The 24,466-nt window shown below is 38.8% G+C and overlaps 1 protein-coding gene and 1 pseudogene across 4 annotated transcripts in view; both read right to left on the reverse strand.

The window, feature by feature from the left end:
* Window positions 1-11,056: 11,056 nt before the first annotated feature.
* On the reverse strand, window positions 11,057-11,729 carry LOC100604195 (annotated as a pseudogene). The gene has a single exon (XR_001114093.2). The product of XR_001114093.2 is annotated as a 40S ribosomal protein S9 pseudogene (transcript).
* A 427-nt stretch (window positions 11,730-12,156) lies between these two features.
* Window positions 12,157-24,466, reverse strand: part of LOC100599219 (zinc finger protein 595) — a 32,610-nt gene continuing 20,300 nt past the window's right edge. For 2 of the 3 annotated variants that reach the window (XM_030801121.1, XM_030801120.1), the window contains exon 3: window positions 12,830-14,621. In XM_030801121.1, the coding sequence (XP_030656981.1) occupies window positions 12,901-14,298 (1,398 nt within the window). In that variant the 5' untranslated portion in view covers window positions 14,299-14,621 and the 3' untranslated portion in view covers window positions 12,830-12,900. Of the gene's footprint in view, window positions 14,622-24,466 lie in introns of all 3 variants that reach the window. The other variant, XM_012499821.1, reaches the window with a different exon arrangement.

Raw genomic sequence — 24,466 nt, forward strand, 5'->3', positions numbered from 1 at the left:
CCGAGCTTGCAGTGAGCCAAGATCATGCCACTGTACTCCAGTCTTGGTGACAGAGCAAGACTCTGCCTCAAAAAAAAAAAAAATGTTTTTTTCTCTCTCTCTCATTTGTATTAAAAAACAAACTATGGGCCAGGTGTGGTGGCTCACACCTGTAATCCCAGCACTTTGGGAGGCCGAGACGGGTGGATCATGAGGTCAGGAGTTCGAGATCAGCCTGACCAACGTGGTGAAACCCCATCTCTATTAAAAAAAAAAAAAAAAAGAAAAACTAGCCGGGCATGGTGGTGCGTGCCTGTAATCGCAGCTACTCAGGAGGCTGAGGCAGAAGAATCACTTGAACCTGGCAGGTGGCGGTTGTAGTGAGCCGAGATCATGCCACTGCACTCCAGCCTGAGTGACACAGTGAGACTCCATCTAAAACAAAACAAAACAAAACAAAAAAACAAAAACAAAAAAACCATGATAGGACTGTGTTGTTTGTAAAATAGATTTCAGTCTTATTCTTGGCCTGATTATTTGCATAAAGTACAGCAAGAATAATTATTTCTATATAGGCCTTTTAGACTGGCTTTGATGGAACACTCTGTACCACAAAGAATCTCAGACAGGACTTTCCAAAGCTAAGTCCAACCATGGGTGTATATTCTCAAATACCTGTGAGTTGGGTAAACTCCTCTGTTCTTGAGGTCCGAAGAGCATGTGGTTCCTGGGCCTGTTGGAAAGTGACATTCTTTACTCACTGCAGGTTAGGAACCTGTGTAACAAGGTATAAGGCCAGTTTTTCCAAGAGGCTTTTATCAGCTCTGCAAGTCAAGCTTAACTCCTTAAAGGGAAATGTACCCTTCTAGTCAAAGCCTTGGCGAAACAACCAGTTTCTCCAGTTGCATCCTGTTGAAAAAGAAAAATGAATTCTTATTGCACTGATGCAAACAACTATATTGTCATAAGTTAAGGACACTCACAACTAGTTTTGAAATTCTAGAGAAGCCAGGCAGAGAGAGAGAGACAAATGTGCTCCAAATTTTGTTCACAAATTTTGTTAATATTATTACTCAATTATTAAAGGTTATAAATAGCTCAAAATAAGTTTCCTTAACTCTGAAAAACAAAACAAGGATGAGCAATGGTCCAAGCATAGGTAAAAAAAAAATATTTCAGTTTTCTATTAGTTCAGTCCATTTAGTTAACTCTTGTTCTGCTTGATATTTGTGAACATTTTAGCTCTTCATGAGTCCTGTATGTTTTACTTTATTTCAATGTCATGATCTCCAAAGTTATTTGGAAACCTGCATTTGAGAGCACCTGTCACAGTTTTGTAGCTTCTTATAAACCATCTCTTGAAAAGGATCTAAACAAGACAACAATTGTCTTGGAATAACAAAATGTCCAGGGTAGTTACAGTCAGAAACACAATTGACAAAGAAGTTTGATAATCTCTGTGGTTTACAATAACTTAACATAAAAACCTTAATTTTGATAGCATATACTCAGACATTAGAATATTAGAAATCTCATACAATTTTGGAACATATATTAGTATCATTTATCAAAATATAACCTACAGAATATTTATCAAAATATAACCTGTGTAAGCTAAAGAAAATTGGCAATCCCATGTAACTAAATATGTCAAATAATCCGGTTTACCTCTCTTTTGGATACTCCAGGGGCCCTCTGTAGCATTCCTCAGGCATGAGGAAAGACAATTTTGAAACTGAAGTTTGATTTTGGGAACAAACGTTAGAGGTTTAAAACACTTGATGTTATGAAATAGAATTCCAAATTATCATGTTATTTATTTTGCCACAATTGTTTCAAAAAATTTACAAAAGTAAAACCCTTTTATAACACTTTACAAATTTTGCTAAAGAGCAGATTAGTGCCTTAAGAGTACCTTGTTGTGCTATTATTTAAATGCTTAATTTACCAAAAAAAATATAATACCCTTTGTAATTTAATGTTCATAGACAAAATTTATTTGGCAAGATGAATTTTATAGAAACTTTTTATAACTTGTTTAAACTTTTAGCTTTATCTTATCTAATTCAGAACAATCCTTTAACCCTAAACAAAAATGTATATTTTGAAATCTGCTTTTGACCAATAATTGCTGTTTTTATTTCTCAATGTTTAAAGTCACGTGAACTTCAATGTACCACAGCTTTTACCTTCCCTTCAAAAAACATTTGATCCAAGAACTCGTTTTTCTCTAGGTCAATTAGAGCTTTATAAAAATAGACATTACACAGATACAGCACATATAACTACACAGAAAGGCAAAAAAGAATCCAGTAGGTATAAGATGTTTTGTTTCCCATTTTCCTAATTAGATTATTGGCCTCTCATGCATGTATTGAGTGGAAAAACAAAATGGAGAAAAAGAATTCAGTCAACTGATAAGAATCCTTTTTTTCAGCAAAACAAGGTCCAATAAAAAAAAAAAAAAGGCCTTTAAATATACCTATAACTTGGGCCAGGCATGGTGGCTCATGCCTGTAATCCCAGCACTTTGGGAGGCTGAGGCAGGTGGAACATGAGGTCAAGAGATTGAGACCATCCTGGCCAACATGGTGAAACCCTGTCTCTACTAAAAATACAAAAATTAGCTGGGCGTGGTGGTGTGTACCTCTAGTACCAGCTACTCGGGAGGGTGAGGCAGGAGAGTCACTCAGACCCAGGAAGGAGAGGTTGCAGTGAGCTGAGATCACACCACTGCACTCCAGCTTGGCTACAGAGCAAGACTCAGTCTCAACAACAACAACAAAAGACATATATATGTGTGTGTGTGTGTGTGTGTGTGTAACATTTGGATATGCACTTTTAATTAAGCTGAATGTACTTTAAGAAAATTCTTTTAAATTCCCCATTACCTGCTTTAGCTGTGCCAAGCAGCCAATATTTCTGGCTTTCAGACGTTCCTAAAAGTAACTGTACAGGTGAAACCAACAAGCACTAATTAAGGTTATGATTTAACCGTGAGTTTCAAAGAGGTAAGCAGTTCTTACAAAATCTATTTTATTATTTTTTTTTTGAGATGGAGTCTTGCTCTGTTGCCCAGGCTACAGTGCAGCAATCTTGGCTCACTGCAACCTCTGCCTCCTGACTTCAAGCAATTCTCCTGCCTCAGCCTCCGAGTAACTGGGATTACAGATGCCCACCACCACGCCCGGCTAATTTTTGTATTTTTAGTAGAGATGGGGTTTCACCATCTTGGCCAGGCTAGTCTCGAACTCCTGAACTCATGATCCACCTGCCTCCATCTCCCAAAGTGCTGGAATTACAGATGTGAGCCATCACGCCTGGCCACAAAATCTAAAACCCAGAAAAAGGAGGGCTTAAGATAAAACTCAAGAGTTGTTCATGAAGGGAAGATAATCACCAAATGGCAAAAGTCACACAGATATCAACCCAAAAGTACTCATTCCTTTACCCAGGATTGAACCCAGACTGCAGAGGCTAAAGCAAAATATTGCCATGTGGTTACAGGTCATGCCCCCAAGGACATAAAACAAAATGGAGGCCTGCAGCAAAGATCCCTACTGACCAAACAGGAAGATCTGCAAAGCACACCAGATTGTCTACAGCTTAAGACCAACTTCACAATTTTTTTTTTATAATTAAAACTTTTACAGAGAATATAAACAGTGAGGCCTAGTAAAATGTTCTCTAAAAGTGGGGGTGGGGGGGTCCTTCTCACTTAAAACTTAACTGCTGACAGGGTGGAGAAAAGGAATAAAAAAGACTTAAGTGTAGGAGAGGGAAGAAACTTTTTATTCTTATGCAAATGAGTTATTTTCTCCAGGGCTTGGACAGAGCTGGAGTCCTTGGTCAGAGGAGGGGGAGAAACTGTGGATAAGTGGCAGATAACTCACTGCCCAAGCCATGCACTCTGGCCCCAACCCAGAGGGTGCAGGGGAGTGACCATTCACTGGTCCATCTCATGTGCACCTGCAACTTTTGGGGTGGGGTGGCGTGCAGTTTCCTCTATTCTCAGAAGAAGTACAACGATGAAAAGGCTTAGAAGCAAAAGGGAAAAAGTTTCTTGGTTTGCATCTTACCCTTCCTCAAGGCCCATGTCTGGGCACCAAAAGTTTTTAGAATTTTCTCCTTAGCTCAGCTAAAACTGAGTTCTTATCACACCAAGTAAAGATTAGGCTTGCAGACACCCTGAAGGGTGAAGAGCAGAATTTATTGGGTAAAAAGGGAAAGAAGAAAAAAAAAAAACCTGTCAGCAAAGTGAGAGGGAATCTTGAACACCAGGCCACCACAGAGGAACCAAAGAGGTCATATTCCTCCCCCCTGCACAAAGTGTGAACTTTCCATTGGCTCCATCCCATTCCCCCAGTGCACTGGTGGGTCCCCAGTTCACTGTGGGCTTGTGCAGACAAGACCCTGGGCAGGTTCCCTCATCTGCCTCCTGCATCTATCAACAGCACAGATGCGCTACCAAAACACAGCCAGACTTTTTCTTCCAAACCAGGGTCTCCAGCCACCTCCTACAGATGCATTCAGGCAGGGAACAGGTCAGTATCCCCCTAGGATGGAGATCCCAGAGGAAAGGGCAGGTTGCTATCTTTGCTGGTTTTCAGCCTTCCCTGGTGATAATTCCAGGTACTGGAAAATCCAAGGTGACTAGGTCTGGAGTGGAGCCCCAGCAAACCACAGTCGCCCTACAAAATGGTGGCCAGATTGTTAAAAAAACAAACAAACAAACAAAAAAACACACAAAAAACCACCACAACCCCATCCAAAGGTCAGCAAAATACTGAAGGTAGATAGGTCTTGGATTGAATTCCCCAAAGTTGGGCTTTTTGTCCACACAGCCAGTCAGAATTCTGTCTGGTGAGAGTAAAATTGCTTGTGATTTTCACTGAACCTGCCCAAGAGTTCTTCTTATATATGGAACCCCTGGCTCCTTTCTAGAGAATTTCTCTTCTTGGCCAGGATCCCTGTTCAGAATGCTAATACATGATTCCTGTCCCAACTTCATATAACAATTGATCAATCTGCCCAGACTACTTTAGAAATAAAGCAACCACGACTAGAAAACACTTTTATTTTTATTATTTGGACCTGGATTATAATAACAAAGTAAAATATTGTTAGAGATCTGATGATATGGTCTGGCTCTGTGTCCCCAGCCAAATCTCATTTTCAGTTTTAATTCAAATTGTAATCCCTACATTTTCAGGGAGGGATATCATAGCTGATTAGATCATGTTGTTAATTCCCTTACGCTATTCTCATGATAGTGAGTTCCCACGAGATCTGATGGTTTATAAAACCATCTTCCCTTTGCATGACACTTCTCTCTCCTGCCACCATGTAAAGTAGGATGTGATTGGTTCCCCTTCCACCATGATTGTAAGATTCCTGATGTCTTAGCAGCCATGCAGAACTGTGAGTCAATTAAACCTTTTTTCTTCCAAATTAGTCTCAGGTATTTCTTCAGAGCAGCATGAAAACAAACTGATCAGTAAATTGTACTGACACAGTGGGGCACTGCTGTAAGGATACTCAACAATGTGGAAGTGACTTTGGAACTAGCTGGAAGTTTGGAGGGCTCAGAAGGAAAGATGTGGGAAAGTTTGGACTCCCTAGAAACTTGTTGAATCACTTTGACCAAAATGCTGGTAGTGATGGACAATGAAGTCCCGGCTGAGATGGTCTCACATGGAGGTGAGGAACTTATTGGGAACTGGAATAAAGGTGACCCTTGCTATGCTTTAGCAAAGAGACTGGTGGCATTTTGCTCCTGTCCTAGAGATCTGTGAAAGGTTGAACTTGAGAGATATATTTATGGTGTCTGGCAAAAGAAATTAAGCAGCAAAACATCCAAAAGTTGACAAAGCATAAAAGTTTAGACAATTCACAGCCTAATGATGTGGTAGAAAAGAAAGACCCATTTTCTCAGAAAAAATTGGCTGCAGAATTGAGGAGCAAATGTTCATCACCAAGACAATGGGGAAAACGCCTTCAGGGTATGTTACAGACCTTTGTGGCATCCCCTCCTCTCACAGGCCTGGAGGCCTAAGAGGCAAAAAATATTTCATGGGCTGGGCCCAGGAAACCCTGCTGTGTGCAGTCTCAGGACCTGGTTCCCTGGATTCCAGTCACTCCAGCCATGGCTAAAAGGGGCCAAGGTACAGCTGGAGCCATTGCTTCAGATGTAAGATCCAAGCCTTAGCATTTTCCTCATGGTGTTGGTCCTGTAGGCACACAGAAGAATTGAAGTTTAGAAGCCTCTGTTTGGATTTCAGAGGATGTGTGGAAATGCCTGGATATCCAGGCAGAAGTTTGCTGCAGGGGCAGAGCCTTCATGGAGAATCTCTACTAGGCCAGTGCAGAAAAAAATGTGGAGCTGAGGCCTACACACAGTCCCCACTGGGGCCCTGCCTACTGAAGCTGTGAGAAGAAGGCAAAGTCCTCCAGACCCCAGAATGGTAGATCCACTGTCAGCTTGCATTGTGTGCCTAGAAAAGCCACAGACACTCAATACCAGACTGTGAAGCAGCTGGGAGACTACCCTGCAAAGCCACAGAGGTGAAGCTGCCCAAGGCTGTGAAAGCTCACTTTTTTCCATCAGTGTGAGTTAAATATGAGACATGGAGTCAAAGGAGATCACTTTAAGGTTTAATGACTGCCCTGTTGAATTTTGGACTTCAGTGGGGGCCTGCAGCCGCTTTGTTTTGGCCAATTTCTCCCATTTGAAATGGGTGTATTTACCCAATACCTATACCCCCATTATATCTTGGAAGTAGCTAACTTGCTTTTTGATTTCACAGGCTCATATGAGGAAGGGACTTGCCTTATCTCAGATGAGACTATGGACTTTGACTTTTTGGGTTAATGCTGAAATGAGTTGACTTTGGGGATCTGTTGGGAAGGCATAGTTGTGTTTTGGAATGTAAGAAACACGTGTTTTGGGAGTTATCAAAGGTGGAATAATATGGTCTGGCTTTGTGTATCCACCCAAATTTCATCTTGAATTGTAATCTGAATTGTAATCCCCATGTTTGGGGAGGGAACTCATGGGTGCTTGTTAGATCATGAAGGCAGTTCCCTCATGCTGTTCTGGAGATATTGGCTCACTGCAACCTCCGCCTCCCAGATCCAAGTGATTCTTCTGCCTCAGCCTCCTGAGTAGCTGGGATCACAGGCGCCAGCCACCATACCCGGCTAATTTTTGTATTTTTAGTAGAGATGGGGTTTCACCATGTTGGCCAGGCTGGCCTCAAACTCCTGACCTTGTGACTCACCCACCTTGGCCTCCCAAAATGTTGGGATTACAGGCGTGAGCCACCGTGCCTAGCCACCTCTTTCCTTTATAAATTATCCATTCTCAGCTACTTCTCTATAGCAGTGTAAATACAAACTAATATATCTGGGTTTAATTTCAGCGGACAAAACAAAGTGAGGTAACTTAGGAAAAGAATACAGTAAAAATAGAAAAATTTCAGGAGTTATTTGCAGTCTGATATCTCTGTTTCAGGAGGACCTGTTGGTTTGTGCCTTGTACAACAAAATGGTGATTACACTGCCCAGATGCTTTCTTAGTTCTCATTTCTAGCACTTTTAAAATTGCATTTTTTCTCTTTTTTGCTTCCTTTTTCCTCTCTTTACATTCTTTCCTGTGTTCTTTTTATCTCTTTTGTTCTCTTTCCGTTTTGTATGGATATGCAAATATAGGCAAGGATAAAACATGTATGGTGTCTTGTTCTGATTAAATGACACAATGCCAAAAAATTAGAAAATAAAAAAACAATTCAATGAAACAAATTAACCTACATATCTACCACGGAGAATTTATCTTCCTTAACTTCCAGCTTTCTGGGTTTTCGGGTGTGAGACTGGGCCAAAAGTGGACAACTGTGTTCAATTGTGAAAGGAATTTTTATTGTCCTACCAACTTGACAATGATACAACTAAGAAGATAAACCAGTTGAGGATCAAGTGGTTAGCCTAGGTTCCATAAGTTAAGAGTTGTGCAGGAGACCAGAGACAGGCCAAGGAAACACTTTGAACTCTTTGTCTTGCATCTCAGCACTATCTCTGATGCCAACCCACACACTCACAAACACAGACACAAATGCATGTTTCTCAGCCAGGAGATGTAATATTGTTAAACTGTCAGTATTTCTGGGTATTGCACAAATTCAGTGTCATCCTTATTAAAATTCCAATGTTACTTGGCAGAGATATTTAATATAATTCTAAAATTCATGTGTAATCTCAAGGGACCATGAATAGCCAACAGCTTTAGAAAAGAACAAAGAAGTACCACACCTCATGATGTCAAAACAGAGTCCAAAGCTACAAAAATAAAACCAATGTGGTAATGGCATAAAGAGAAAAAATACGTAACAGAAAAAAGAACCCAGAAATAAACCTGTGCAAATATTACCAAATAATCTTTTACCAGGTTACCATGACCAAACAGTGAAGAAAAGATCAGACTCCCCAACCAATGGTATGAGAAAACTCAACGTCTAAATGAAAGATAATGAACTTGGACCTTTCTCTTCAATGCAAACAAGATATTTTACATACACTAAACATAAAACTTAAAAGACATATAACTCTTGAACACTTAGAAGAAAATATAGGGAGAAGCCTAGTAACATTGGTTTTGGCAGGTTTTTTGAATATTACATTAAAAGCAGAAGCAACAAGAGAATTAGAAAAGGTACTATATCAAACTTTCAAAACCTTCTGCACATCCACACATCAAGGGAAACACTAAGTGGAGTACAAATGCCATCAACCATTTGACTTCTGAAACATAACCATCACCAAGGGTGAATAACTCCATTTTTTTAATGGACCAGTGTCCTCAAAGACATTTCCTAAAAGAAGCTATGCAAATAACCAAGAGGAATTAGAAAACACAATCAAAATCACTTATGAGAAGAATGCAAAGCAAAATCTCAATGAACTCTTAACTCTCACCCACTAGCATGGCCACTATTCAACAAATGAAAAGTAATCAATGTTGTCAAGTATGTAGGATCTGGAACCTCCATGCACTGTTGGTGGAAAAGAATAATGCAGCCCTCAATAAAAGTAGGATGCAGGTTTTCCAAAATATTAAAAATGAACTGTGGCTCATGCCTGTGATTTCAACACTTGAGGAGGCTAAAGTGGGAGAATTACTAAGGCTCAGAAGTTTGAGTTCAGCCTGGGCAACACAGTGAGACCCCATCTCTTCAAAAAATACAAAAATTAGCCAGGTATGCTGGCATGTGCCTGAAGTCTCAGCTACTTTGGTGACTGAGGTTGAAGGATCATTTGAGCCTGGGATGTCAAGGCTGCAGTGAGCCATTACTGCACCACTGCACTCTAGCCTGGGTGACAAAGTGAAACCCAATCTCAGAAAAAAAAAAAAAAAAAAAAAAAAGAAGAAGAGAAAGAGAAAGAAAAGAGAAATTATACAATCCAGGAATCCTACTTCTGGGAATCTATGTATTCAAAGCAGGACCTGGAATAGACATTTGCACAAATATATATATATATATATTTTTTTTTTTTTTGAGGAGTCTGGCTCTTTCACTCAGGCTGGAGTGCAGTGGCGCCATCTTGGCTCACTGCAGGCTCCGCCCCCCGGGGTTCACGCCATTCTCCTGCCTCAGCCTCCCGCGTAGCTGGGACTACAGGCGCCTGCCACCTCGCCTGGCTAATTTTTTGTATTTTTAGGAGACGGGGTTTCACTGTGTTAGCCAGGATAGTCTCAATCTCCTGACCTCGTGATCCGCCCGCCTCGGCCTCCCAAAGTGCTGGGATTACAGGAGTGAGCCACCGCGCCTGGCCTGCACAAATATATTTTTAAGAGCATTCCCCAACCCCCTACACACAAAAAGGTGACAGCTACTTAAGTTTCTTGATAAATGGATAACATATAGCTTATGTTGGCAATGGAATATGGCTGTACCTTCAGATAGCAAATTATGCACATGCTACAATAAGCATAAAACTTTAAGACATATTTAGTGAAATACACCAGAAACATAGTGACAAAGAGTATATAATCCCATTTATATGAGCTATCTTAAGTAAAATGATTTTTAGAAGACATTCAGAATTATAAAGTACTCCTGCACAGATGGAATAAAAAGGTGTGAATGCTGGGAGCAAAGTCATCTGCCACCTGGAGAACAGCCACCACCAGGGGATTGCAAGCACAGATGACAACAATGACAGCAGCAAGGGCCCTGATCAGAGTAGCCGTGGCCTGAGGAGTACTTTTTGGCATGCACCAGTGTGCCAGAGGCTGGGGCCCATACTGGGGACTGGAGTTGCCCTCTATAACTCCATAACCAGGTCCTGGTGTTTCACTTCATGTCCCACCAATGCCCCTGAGGACAGTAAATGACTTATCTCAATTAAGTGATCTAAACATTGCATTGATAAGCTATAAATAATCTCAAACACTCCAGTTAAAAATTTACCACATTAAAAAATTTCAAACTTCCAATCAGAATGTAGAAAGTCTGTATGAAATTACATGGCAAAGAGAACAGTGAGAAGACTGTAGCCATAACACAAAGAAGAAGGGCTGTGAGGCATACATAGCTGGGAATAAACACATAAAGATATCCCAAAACTAATTAGAAAATAAAATCAGAGATTCTCTTTAAATTCAGAATGAGTCAGTTTTGCAGCCTGGGAACAGATGTTCTTTCCACATGCAGACTGCCATTTCTTCACTATAGACATTTTCATTCTCTTACTTGGAGCTACAAACTCACTCCAGAAAGAAAATATTTATGGCTAATTATGGAGCATCTATTACCCAGTACTTTCTTATGTTTACTATAATTATATATCAAAACATCCCATGAATTATAAAGTTTTCCCAGTACTTACCTGAAAAAATTGGCACAATAAACTCATTTATGTCAATTATAAAAAGTGAAAGGAATAACTAAACAGCTCATATAGGGTTATCCAATTAAAGCAATAAAATGAAATTGTCCTAACTAAAATACAACTTAATACACAAATTGTGAACTTGCATCTAAAAATTTTGTGTACACTACTTTTATAAAATTATAATTTCTTTTTTTTTTTTTTTTTTGTAAAGCGCTGATCCTGTTTATTTGGCAGGAAAACGAGACAAACCAGCAGCCCAGGAGGGACAAGTGGGCTTAATCCTCCTCCTCGTAGTCTCCAGCCCCAGCCCCACCCTGGCCCTTCTTGGCGTTCTTCCTCTTCATGCGGCCCAGGCGGCCACCCCCATAGGGAGAGCGCAGAGAGAAGTCGATGTGCTTCTGGGAATCCAGGCAGACAATGAAGGACGGGATGTTCACCACCTGCTTGTGGACCCTGATATGGCGCTGGCGGATCAGCACGCGAGCGTGGTGGATGGACTTGGCCAAGCCCAGCTTGAAGACCTGGGTCTGTAGGCGTCTCTCTAAGAAATCCTCTATCTTCAGGCCCAGGATGTAATCCAGCTTCATCTTGCCCTCATCCAGCACCCCAATGCGGACCAGCCGCCGCAGCAGGACATTGCCTTCGAATAGACACCGTGGGTCCTTCTCATCAGGCATCAGCAGTTCCCGGGCGGCCTTGCAGATCTTGGCCAAGGTAAATTTGACCCTCCAGACCTCACGTTTATTCCGGAGCCCATACTCGCCGATCAGCTTCAGCTCTTGGCCGAGACGAGATTTCTCGAAAGGTCTCCGCAGGGTCACATAGGTTTTGCGACAAACCCAGCTCCGGGCCACTGGCATATTGGCTCTGCTTCCCCGTCTGTGCCTAAGCGAAAGACCCGGTCACTGAGAAATAGGTATAAAATTATAATTTCTGACCAGCTTACATAATACTTACTAAAGTAAAAATTAAAAAAAAAAGAAAGAAGTCAATTATAGCTCTAGCATGAGTAACAGACAAATAAAAACAGAATTTGCATGGGGAGAGTCTCAACAATGATCCATTAAATTTTACAGTAATAGAAGAAAATATAGATTTGATTTCAGAATGTTTTAGGTTTCTAGATTTCTAGTAAATTATCCACCTTATTAAAATAATCTTTGTTCCAATATTGCTATTTTCTTTGGAAAACAGATACAAACTCTCACACAAACACAACTGCTTGCCCCATAATTTTCTTACACATAAATTTTATCTTTAGAGCAATACATTTACATATTTAACTCCATGTAAATCAAAACCAAAGTCTGCATTTATTTGCAGAGAGATGCTACATGTTCAAAATATGGAACTTTTTAAAAAGCATTCATGACTTAGAAATGTGAATTATAATTATATTCACATACTTATAATCATAAAATAACCTGTAGTAAAAAAATAATTGTACATTTAAAAATAATTAAAGTGGCCAGGTGCGATGGCTCACACCTGTAATCCCAGCACTTTGGGAGGCCGAGGTGGGCGGATCATGAGGTCAGGAGTTCAAGAACAGCCTGGCCAGCATTGTGAAACCCTGTCTCTACTGAACATACAAAAAATTAGCTGGGCATGGTGGCACGTGCCTGTAGTCACAGCTATTCATGAGGCTGAGGCAGAAGAATTGCTTGAACCTGGCAGGCGGAGGTTGCAGTGAGCCAAGATTGTGCCATTACACTCTAGACTGGGCGACAGAGTGAGATGCTGTCTCAAAAAAAAAAAAAAAAAAAATTAAAGTGTATAACTGGACTGTGTGTAATACAAAGAAGAAATGCTTGAGAAGAATAACTCATTTACTCTGATGTGATAATTACATATCATATGCCTGTATCAAAATAACCCAAATAAGCCATAAATACATACACATACTATGTAGATACAGAAATTTTAAAAAATTTAAAATAAGAAAAATAATACAAGTTTATATGGGAACAGTATTCTTCCATTTATTTGCTGTTTGAAGACACTGGAATTAGAGGTTTCTAGAAATGTCATTCAACTATGTTCCTTGCCAGTATGAATTTGCTTGTGTACAGTAAGGGTTGAGGGCCGATTAAAAGCTTTGCCACATTCTTCGCATTTGTAGGATTTCTCTCCAATATGAATTATCTTATGTTTAGTAAGGGATGAGGACCAATTGAAGGCTTTGCCACATTCTTCACATGTGAAGGGTTTCTCTCCAGTATGAATTCTCTTATGTTTAGTAAGGGTTGAGGATAAGTTATAAGATTTGCCACATTCTTTACATTTGTAGGGTTTCTCTCCAGAATGAATTTTCTTATGTTCATTCAGGGCTGTGGACCGAGTAAAGGCTTTGCCGCATTCTTCACATTTGTAAAGTTTTTGTTCAGAATGAATGCTCCTGTGTATAATAAGGCCTGAGGACTGGTTAAAAGCTTTGCCACATTCTTTACATTTATAGGGTTTCTCTCCAGTATGAATATTTTTATGCTCATTCAGGCTTGCGGACCATATGAAAGCTTTGCCACATTCTTCACATTTGTAGGGTTTCTCACCAGTATGAATTTTCTTATGTTCATTCAGTGTTGTGGACCGTGTAAAGGCTTTGCCACATTCTTCACATTTGTAAGGTTTTTGCCCAGAATGAATTCTCTTGTGTAATATAAGAGTTGAGGATTGGTTAAAAGCTTTGCCGCATTCTTCACATGTGTAGGGTTTCTCTCCAGTATGAATTCTCTTATGTTTAGCAAGGTGTGAGGACCTATAAAAGGCTTTGCCACATTCTTCACATGTGTAAGGTTTCTCTCCAGTATGAATTCTCTTATGTTTATTAAGGGATGAGGACCAAGTAAAAGCTTTGCCACATTCTTCACATTTGTAAAGTTTTTGTTCAGAATGAATGCTCCTGTGTATAATAAGACTTGAGGATTGGTTAAAAGCTTTGCCACATTTTTCACATGTGTAGGGTTTTTCTCCAGTATGAATATTTTTATGTTCATTCAGGCTCCTGGACTGTCTGAAGGCTTTGCCACATTCTTTACATTTGTAGGGTTTCTCTCCAGTATGAATATTCTTATGTTCATTCAGGCTTGTGGACCACCTAAAGGCTTTGCCACATTCTTTACATTTGTAGGGTTTCTCTCCAGTATGAATTTTCTTGTGTTCATTCAGTGTTGTGGACCTTGTAAAGGCTTTGCCACATTCTTCACATTTGTAGGGTTTCTCTCCAGTATGAATTTTCTTATGTTCATTCAGAACTGTGGACCTTCTAAAGGCTTTGCCACATTCTTCACATGTGTAGGGTTTCTCTCCAGTATGAATTCTCTTATGTTTACTAAGTGATGTGGACCTATTAAAGGCTTTGCCACATTTTTCACATTTGTAGGGTTTCTCTTCAGCATGAAGTCCTGTATGTTGAGTTAGGTGTGACATGTAAAATGATCTGCCACATTCTGTACATTTAAAGGGTTTCTCTCCAGTATGTCTTATCTTATGTTTGTTTGAATTTGAAAATTTACTAAAAACTTTAACACATGTATTACATTGAAATATTTTGCTCTGGGTAGTTGACAAGCATTGGTAAACTCCATTATTAACTCCTTTCTGCACCTTACACTCATTCGCACGTTTACAGCCTTTTCTTAATTGTAAATTCTCATGTCCACATTTCTCGTATCTTCTCAGTATTAGTCTGTGGAATGAATCTTCTGTCCCCTGCACTGGTGAAAGGTCTTGGCTGAAAGGAGAACATATAGCTGAAAGAAATAAAAATAACAAATTATCCCAGTTACTAGATTCATACGAATATAATGTAGAAAATGTATACAAACTACATAAGATAGCATAACAAAATATCAAAGCCCATAATTTCTTCACAGACATGTAACAAAAATATACTAACCAAAATGCCTTTGTGCAAAAGCTGTAAATGAGTTAACTGTATGCAGTGCCTCAGGTAAGCACAATACTAAGAACCACATGGAACAGGAAGGAAGGTTTGTAATATTTACCCACCACAGCTTTCCTCCTCCCCAATATAGCATTGTGCCTATAGGAGTAAACTGTCAACCCCTGGGTTCTTTCTTAGAAGAAAAATACTGATACACATATCCTTACTTCTGGCTTTCTGGGGTCTTTACAAAATCTGGTTTCTGTCTCCAACACAGAGCTGAGAGAAATGGTGCTACACTTTGAAAGAACAGCTTGGGTCTGCTAAGACCAAATGTAAATGTTTCAGGAGCAGGCTGCAGTGTTAAATACAGGGAATAGGTAGAAGAGTGATTAGAGACCATAAGAAGAAACATGAACAAACAGATGTTACAATATATACAAAATATTAGGGCAACATGGCCCAATTAAAAAATTTAAAACTTCAGAAAACAACCATAAAAAATGAAGATGTAGAAATTTAAAAAATTTAACCTGAATAATCGTCAGTGAGCTAAAGGGGAACACATACAACTAAATATAATAAGACAAATGAGAATATTGATGAAAACGTTAAAATATAAAAAACAAACTGTGGAGGTGAAAAATACAAAAGTAATGAGTGAGAAATTTCCAAAAGTAAAAGAAGGATGTAAAAAATGAAGAAGCACAACAAACTTCAACTAGGATACATACAGAGATTTATAAAAAGGTACATACATAAGCGAAGTTTCAAAAGTCAAAGACAGAGAATCTTAGGAGCTGCAAGATAAAAGTGATGTGTCATTTATAAGTGTGATCTTAACCAGTGAATCTGTCAACAAAATTTTTTTAGACAAGAAGGAATTGTGATATAGTTAAAATGCTGAAAGAAAGATAGCTTGTTAAGTAGGAATACTATAGCATCCAAAACTGTCCTAAAAATGAAGAAAACGTAAAGCTCTTTCAAGATAACCAAATGTTGAAAAAGTATATTAGCATAACACCTGCCTTACAAAAGAAATGCTGAAGAAAGTATCTTTCACTGAAAATAATATGATGCAAGAAAACAAAACATAATCATATGAAAATAAATAACTTTTTGGGAAAGACATGAACATACACAAATGTAAAGTTCTGTACCATTATCATGATACTGCAGAAAACATTTTAATTATTCTCTAATATTTTAAAGAGCATAAAAATGATCAAAAACTTCATCATAATCTGTTAATAAATATGTAACATAAAAATATAATTAGTGACATTAATAACAAAGTCGAGGGCAGATGTAATGAGGAAGAATTTTCAAATGCAACTGAAATAACCATTTTAAAATGTACTATTTTAACTTTAAGAAATTTTATGTAATTTACAAGATACCACAAAGTAGGTATCTGTATGGATACATGAAAAAATAAGAAGTAAAAATCTATCAATACAAAAGTCAAAAGGAAGACAGAAAAGAAAATAAGGGACAAAAATACAATAATCAAGTAAAACAATTAATAAAACATGAATAAAATAAGAAGTAAAAATCTATCCATACAAAAGTCAAAAGGAAGACAGAAAAGGGACAAAAACACAATAATCAAGTGAAACAATTAATAAAATAATATGAATAAGCCTTCCATTTCAGCAAATTATTTAAATATTTATGAAGTAAACTTTCCATTGGAAATACATGCACCAAATAAATTTAAGAAATCAAAAAACAAGATACAACTTGCTTTTCTTTTTTTTTTTTTTTTTTTTGAGACAAAGTCTCACTCTGTCACCCAGGCTGGAGTGCAGTGGCGTGATCTCAACTCACTGCAAGCTCCGCCTCCTGGGTTCATGCCATTCTCCCGCCTCGGCCTCCCGAGTAGCTGGGACTACAGGCATCTACCACCACGCCCGCTAATTTTGTTTTTGTATTTTTAGTAGAGACGGGGTTTCACCGTGTTAGCCAGGATGATCTCCATCTCCTGACCTCGTGATCCGCCCGCCTCGGCCTCCCAAAGTGCTGGAATTACAGGCGTGAGCCACTGTGCCTGACAACTTGCTTTTCTACAAGTCACTTGAGATCTAATGATTAAAGGAGACTGAAAAAGGCAAGATGAAAGAAAAAACTTTATGCAAAGAACCAAACAGAAGAGGTCAAAATAATATTACCCGAAGTACATCTAAAGGAAAAAACTCCTATTTCATAAAACTTATTTTAACTAAAAGCTCCTAAGAGACAAAGAAGAACACAAACTGTATTAAAAATGTTCATTTACTAGGAACCCCTGAAAAATGTGTGTATGTACATATATTTGTGTGTGTGTATGTGTGTCTTACATTAGGGTTCCAAATATATAAAGCAAATACTGACAGAAGTAAAGCAAGACATAGAGAGCAATATAATTATAGTAGGATATTTCAATACCTCAATTTCTGTAATGAATAATCAGAAAAGAATACTCATAAGGAAATAGAAGACTTCAAAACAGTATAAAACAATTATGTCTAATAGAATTGTAGAGAACACTCTTAAACAAAAGCAGAATACATACCCTTCTGAATAGCTCATAAAATATTCTCCGTGATAGACCACCTGTTAGGCTACAAAAAAGTCTTAACAAATTTTTAAAAATAGGAACTTTACAGATTACTTTTAATAACCAAACTGGAATGAGAGTAGAAATTAACTAAAAAAAGAAAACTGGCTGGGTGCGGTGGCTCATGCCTGTAATCCAAGCACTTTGGGAGGCCAAGGCAAGCAGATTATTTGAGGTCAGGAGTTCAAGACTAGCCTGACCAACATGGAGAAACCCCCATCTCTACCAAAAATACAAAATTAGCTAGGTGTGGTGGCACATGCCTGTAATCCCAGCTACTTGGGAGGCTGAGGCAGGAGAATCACTTGAACCTGGGAGGCAGAGGTTGTGGTGAGCTGAGATCATGCCGTTGCACTGCAGCCTGGGCAACAAGAGTGAAACTCCATCTCAAAAAAAAAAAAAAAAAAAAAACCAAAAAAATGGACATTTATAGAAATTAAACAACACAAACTTTAGCATGCTCTTGTTCAACGTTTCAAATAATATGAAGATATCTAGACTGTTTGATGTAATCTACAGATTAAATGCAATCTCCGTCAAATTTTTAATTAAATTTTTGCAGAAATAGAAATAGCAACCCCCAAATTATAGGGAATTTCAAAGGACAATGAAGCACCCCACAATCTTCAAAAAGAGAAACAATGTTGGAGGCACCACATCTCATGATATCAAAACATATACAAAGCTAAAGAACTTAAAAAATTTGGTATGGGTATACAGGTGAACAGCTAGATCAATAAAATAAAATCCAGCAAAAATACACACGCTCACACATATGGTCACATGAAGAGTAATTTCTACACTCATAATTATTGTAGCATTGTTACTGAAGGCAAATAAATGAAAGCAATGCAAATTTCTCACCAAATAAATGAATAAATTAAAAATATTAAAATATTACTCCAGCTTGTAAAAAGCAAAAAATATCACAACAATTATAATAAAGATAAATCTTGATGACATTGTGCAACATGAAGTAAGTCAACCATGAAGAGCAACTGTATGAATCAACTCACATGAGATATCTAAAACAGTTGGACTCTAAAACAGAAAACAGAATTGTTTTTGTAAAGGGCCAGAAAACAGAAAAGGTAGTTAGTTGTTTAATGTGTACTGAGTGTTAGCTTTGCAAGATAAACATATGCTAGAGATAGTGAGTAACAATGTCAATATAATTAATATGACTAAGATAAATATTTAAAAATATTTAAGATTGTAAAGTTTATGTGTTGACAATCAAAAATAGTATCTAAAACAGATACAGTGGTAAGACGGTTTTTGAAATTATCTTCAACTCACAAAAGTGTTTCTCCCACACATAGAAAAACAGATTTATAAATAAATGGAGGGTAAAATTAGAAGAATTTCAATGACTACTCACCTAGGCAGGGTAAAATCACCATTGTATACAAACAGAACAAGTATACAACTCATAAACAATAAGGAACAATATGCATACAGATAAACAGAGACTCTTATATTGGAAATAGACCTATCACTGACCTATATTTGATATGTGCTCCACACTTAGTGTACACAGTGAAATATTGTCATTATATTTACATTATAATGTAAAATGAAAACATCCTAAGTTTTCTGCTCTTGCAGACATAAAAAAGAATGAGTTCACGTCCTTTGCAGGGACATGCATGAAGCTCGAAACCATCATTCTCAGCAAACAAACACAGGAACAGAAAACCAAACACCACATGTTCTCACTCATAAGTGGGAGCTGAACAATGAGAACACATGGACACAGGGAGGGAACATCACACACTGGGGCCTGTCGGGGGGCGGGTGGGGGGCAATAGGAGGGAGAGCATTAGGACAGATACCTAATGAGTGTGGGGCTTAAAACCTAGACGATGGGTTGATAGGTGCAGCAAACCACCATGTCACATGTATACTTATGTAACAAACCTGCACATTCTGCACACGTATCCCAGAACTTAAAGTAAAATTGTCAGGCCTCTGAGTCCAAGCCTGCACGTGTACATCCAGATGGCCTGAGGTAACTAAAGAATCACAAAAGAAGTGAAAATGGCTGGTTCCTGCCTTAAGTGATGACATTACCTTGTGAAATTCCTTCTCCTGGCTCAGAAGCTCCCCCACTGAGCACCTTGTGACCCCTGTCCCTGCCTGCCAGAGAACAACCCCTTTGACTGTAATTTTCCATTACCTACCCAAATCCTATAAAACTGCCCCACCCCTATCTCCCTTTGCTGACTCTCTTTTCGGACCCAGCTCGCCTGCACCCAGGTGATTAAAAAGTTTTATTGCTCACACAAAGCCTGTTTGGTGGTCTTTTCACATGGATGAGCATGACAAAAATAAAAAAACGAAAAATAAAATTTTCCCTTTCCTGTCCAGTATGATATCAGCCATTGACTTGTCATATATGGCCTTTATTGTGTTGAGGTATATACCATCTATATCTAATTTGTTGAGTTTTTTAAGTCACAAAGACATGCTCAAGCAGGGCACGGTGGCTCACGCCTGTAATCCCAACACTTTGGGAGGCAGAGGCGGGCGTATCACCTGAGGTCAGGAGTTCGAGACCAACCTCACCACGGAGAAACCCCATTTCTACTAAAAATACAAAATTAGCTGGGCGTGGTGGTGCATGCCTGTAATCCCAGCTACTCGGGAGGCTGAGGCAGAAGAATTGCTTGAACCTGGGAGGCGGAGGTTGCGGTGAGCTGAGATCGCACCATTGCACTCCAGCCTGAGCAACAAGAGCGAAACTCCGTCTCAAAAAAAAAAAAAAAAAAAAAAAAGACATGTTCAGTTTTGCCCAATGCTGCTTCTGCATCCACGTCATTCACGCTAAAAAATAAAGATGTCTAGCAGCAAACTTAATTAAAAAGGTGAACACTCTAAACTGAAAATTATAAAACATTGGTAAGAAACTACAGACATGAAAATCTGAAAAATATTTTTTTGCTCATGAATTGAAATAATATTTAAAAGTGGCTATACTACCCAAGGTGATCTACAGGATCAATGAAATCTCTATCAAAATACCAATGACTTTTTTCAAATAAATGAAAAAAAAAAAAACCTATCTTAAAATTTATAGGAAACAACCAAAGACCCCCAAATAGCCAAAGCAATCCTGAGCAAAAAAAAAAAAAAAAAACAACAACAAAGCTGGAGATATTGCACTACCTGATTCCAAAATATACTATAAAGCTATAATAAGCAAAACAGCAAAATACTGGCATAAAAACAGACAGAGAGATCAAAGTATCCAGTAAACCCAGTAACAAATTCATGAACCTATAGCCAAGTGATTTTTAACAAAGATGTCCAGAACACACAGCTGGAAAAAGACGGTCTTTTCAACAAACGGTGCTAGAAATATTAGTTATCCACATGATAAAGCAGGACTTTAAATAGCTATGTACACATGCATGTTCATTCATTGTTATTTACAAAAGACAATTCCTGGAAATAATACAAATGTCCCTTTAGAGATCAGTATCAGACTTCTAAAATGTGACATATACATACAATTAAATATTATTTCATTTTAAAACAGAAAGATATTCTGACACTTCTTACAAAACAAAGCCTGAGAACATTATCTTAAATAAAATGAGTCAAACAGAAACAGACATTATATAATTACACTGAGAAGAATTATAAAATTATAGAAAGAGTAAGTAAAATGGTGTTCTTCAGGAGCTGAAGAGAAAAAAAAGGGCAGCTTATTGTTTATAAGGTATTAAATTTTACTTTTGTAAGGTAAAATTAACCTAGAGATCCACTGTGAAATAAAGTAAATGTACTTAACACCACTAGACCGTATTCTTGAAAATATTGGCCAGGGGTGGTAGCTCATGCCTGTAATCCCAGCACTTTGGGAGGCTGAGGCAAGTGGATCACCTGAGGTTGGGAGTTAAAGAACAGCCTGACCAACATGGAGAAACCCTGTCTCTACTAAAAATACAAAATTAGCTGGGCATGGTGGTGCATGCCTGTAATCCCAGCTACTTAGGAGGCTGAGGCAGGAGGTTGCGGCAAGCTGAAATTGCGCCACTGCACTCCGGCTTGGGCAACAAGAGCGAAACTCTGTCTCAAAAAAAAAAAAAAAAAAAAAAAAAAAAGAAAAGAAAGAAAGAAAGAAAATGTTTAAGTTAGCAATTTAAAATTTTTAATCACAATTAGATATTTACATCTACCTAAAAAGGTTACATTTTTCAAAAATCATCTTCAAATAATAAAACTGTTTCTCTCACAGAACATATAATCAAGTAGGTGGTAATTTTACAGTTTCTTTTACTACTCACGTACACAAGAAAACACTGATGACCACCCAAGTGAATAAATAATTTACAAACAAAGTAGGGACAATATTTATACATGCAAATACCACACAGATAACTTTTATAAGCAATAGAAATGTCTGATTTGTATGTACATTTTAATTTGCTCAAAGTGAAACCCAATGACTTTTATTTGAATTAAATACCACAGGGTCATAAAAGGTACAGAGTTTAAAATTACCAGGCAAACATAAAGATTAAAACAAAAGGCCGGGCACGGTGGCTCACGCCTGTAATCCCAGCACTTTAGGAGGCCGAGGTGGGTGGATCACAAGGCCAGGAGATCAAGACCATCCTGACTAACATGGTGAAACCCCGTCTCTACCAGAAATACAAAAAATTAGCTGGGCATGGTGGTGGGCGCCTGTAGTCCCAGCTACTCGGGGAGCTGAGGCAGGAGAATGGTGTGAACTCAGGAGGCAGAGTGTGCAGTGAGCCAAGATCACACCACTGCACTCCAGCCTGGGTGACGGAGTGAGACTCTGCCTCAAAAACAAACAAACAAAACAAAAATCAAATAATTGAGGAGAACCTACATGAAAAAAGCTCCCCAGTAAAATGGAGTTGAAAAAAATTGAAAATTTTTACCTATAAAATATTGAATGTAATATAGATATATCATAAAAACAGAAGAACCCAAGACTGAGGAAGGCTGTATTGAGAGGGCATGCCCTTGAGTGGCATGGGTATGCTTGCCCATCACAGTCCCAGCTACAGAATTAAAAAATATGTTCAATTCTCATTGTAGAATTAGCTGTAGAACATTTGGTTTTGTTTCTGCCACCAGCACCATCTGCCAAGACACCTAGAAGAATTCATAATGTCCTGTGTCTCAGGTGAAAAGCCTGTTGCTTCTGTCTGTGCTCTCTGAATTAGCCTAAAATCCACCCCTTGCACAAGTCAGTCATGGTGTGGAAGAAATCCCAAACACACAGGGACCCACAGAGAGAAACGTCCATCTGTGCCCTTGGATGTAGGCTTGCCAGTATTTATTTGGTGGTGGATCTTGACGTGGCACTATAACCTGGCTCCAAGTCCATGCCACCAAAGTCCAGGAGAAGTTTTTCCTAACCTGGGACCTGCCAAAAAACGCACCTGTATGTGCCACTGTAGGCATGCTGGCTGAATTTATTCCCACTGTGAATCAGGCAACAGCCCTATAACCCAGCTCCAGTCACTGTCACCTAGAGTCTGGGAGAAGTCCTGCCCACCCAGGAATCTGGAGGGGAGAAATGCCAAGAACCCAGAAACAAACCTGAAGACTTGGCCAGGTGCGGTGGCTCACGCCTGTAACCTGAGGACTTTGGGAGGCCAAGGCGGGTGGATCACAAGGTCAGGAGTGTGCAACAATATGCTGCAACAATACACTGCACACAAGAGACTTAGGGTTAAGGACACACACACGTTAATGGTTCAAGGATGAAAAAGAATATTCCATGTAAATAATAACTAAAAGACTGTAGCAGTGGCCATATCAGACAAAAGAGATTTCTAGGAAAAAAAAAAAATGTTATGAAAAAAAGAACTTCACTATATGGTAATGAAAGGCTAATTTGTCAAAATAATATAACAATTAAAAATATATACATACCCAATATAGGAGCACATAAATATATTGTAAAAGGAAAATAAATTTTAGGGCCTCCAAATCACTAAGCTAAAGGGAAAAGTCAAGCTGGGAATTGCTTAGTGCCAACCTGCCTCCCATTCTATTCAGTCACCTCTCCGCCACTGACACGGATGTGAATCTGATTGCCTCCTTTGGAGAGGTTAATCAGAAATTCAAAAGAATGCAATCATTTGTCTCTTATCTACCTATGACCTGGAAGCCCCCTCCTCACTTCAAGTCTTCCCACCTTTGCTTCACGTTGTCCCACCTTTCCAGACCGAATCAATGTACTTCTTACATATATTGATTGCTGTCTTATGTCTCCTTAAAATGTATAAAATTACGTTGTTCCCTGACCACCTGGGGCACATGTCGCCAGGACTTCCTGTCACAGGTGTGTGTCCTCGACCTTGACAAAATAAACTTTCTAAGTTAACTGAGACCTGTCTCAAAAATATGAACATATATTAACAGATGTAGAAAAACAGACAAATATGATAATACTAGGGGACTTTATTCCCCTACTTAACACAGCACATCATTTAGACAGAAAACAATGTACTTGCATAGCACTAAAAAACTACACCTAAAAGACATATACAGATAACATTTCAACCAACAGTGTAACTTACATTCTTCTCAAACACACATGGAACATTCTCCAGGATACATCATAAATCTGGAGAGCCTCAACATCCCAGCCTTCAAGTGATACTCCTACGTCAGCCCCAGCTGGGACTACAGGTATGCACCACCTTGCCAAGCTACTTTTTTTTTTTTAATTTTTGGTAGACATAAGATTTCACCATATTGCCCAGGCTGGTGTCGAATCCCTGAGCTCAAGCGATCTGCCCTCTGTGGCCTCCCAAAGTATTAGGACTACAGGCGTGAGCCACCACACCTGGTCTGATATCTTTATTCTAACACCAAATATATGGAGTTTGCTGAACACCAACCAAACTTCTATCACCAACTGGGTGTCCAACAACTCAATTCTGACAACACCAGGGTCAGCACAGACCCCACCGGCTCAGGGCTCAGTCCCACAATATTGCTTCCACTCCACGTGCCAGTCACAAGCCCCAGGGACCCACCTATACTTCAGAGCAACTGTCTATAAATCATGGGCTTCCATAACTCCCTCCCTCAAGTTAAAGGATCTGATAAAACTACTC

Source organism: Nomascus leucogenys, chromosome 20 (assembly GCF_006542625.1).
Source record: "Nomascus leucogenys isolate Asia chromosome 20, Asia_NLE_v1, whole genome shotgun sequence".
Classification (NCBI taxonomy): domain Eukaryota; kingdom Metazoa; phylum Chordata; class Mammalia; order Primates; family Hylobatidae; genus Nomascus; species Nomascus leucogenys.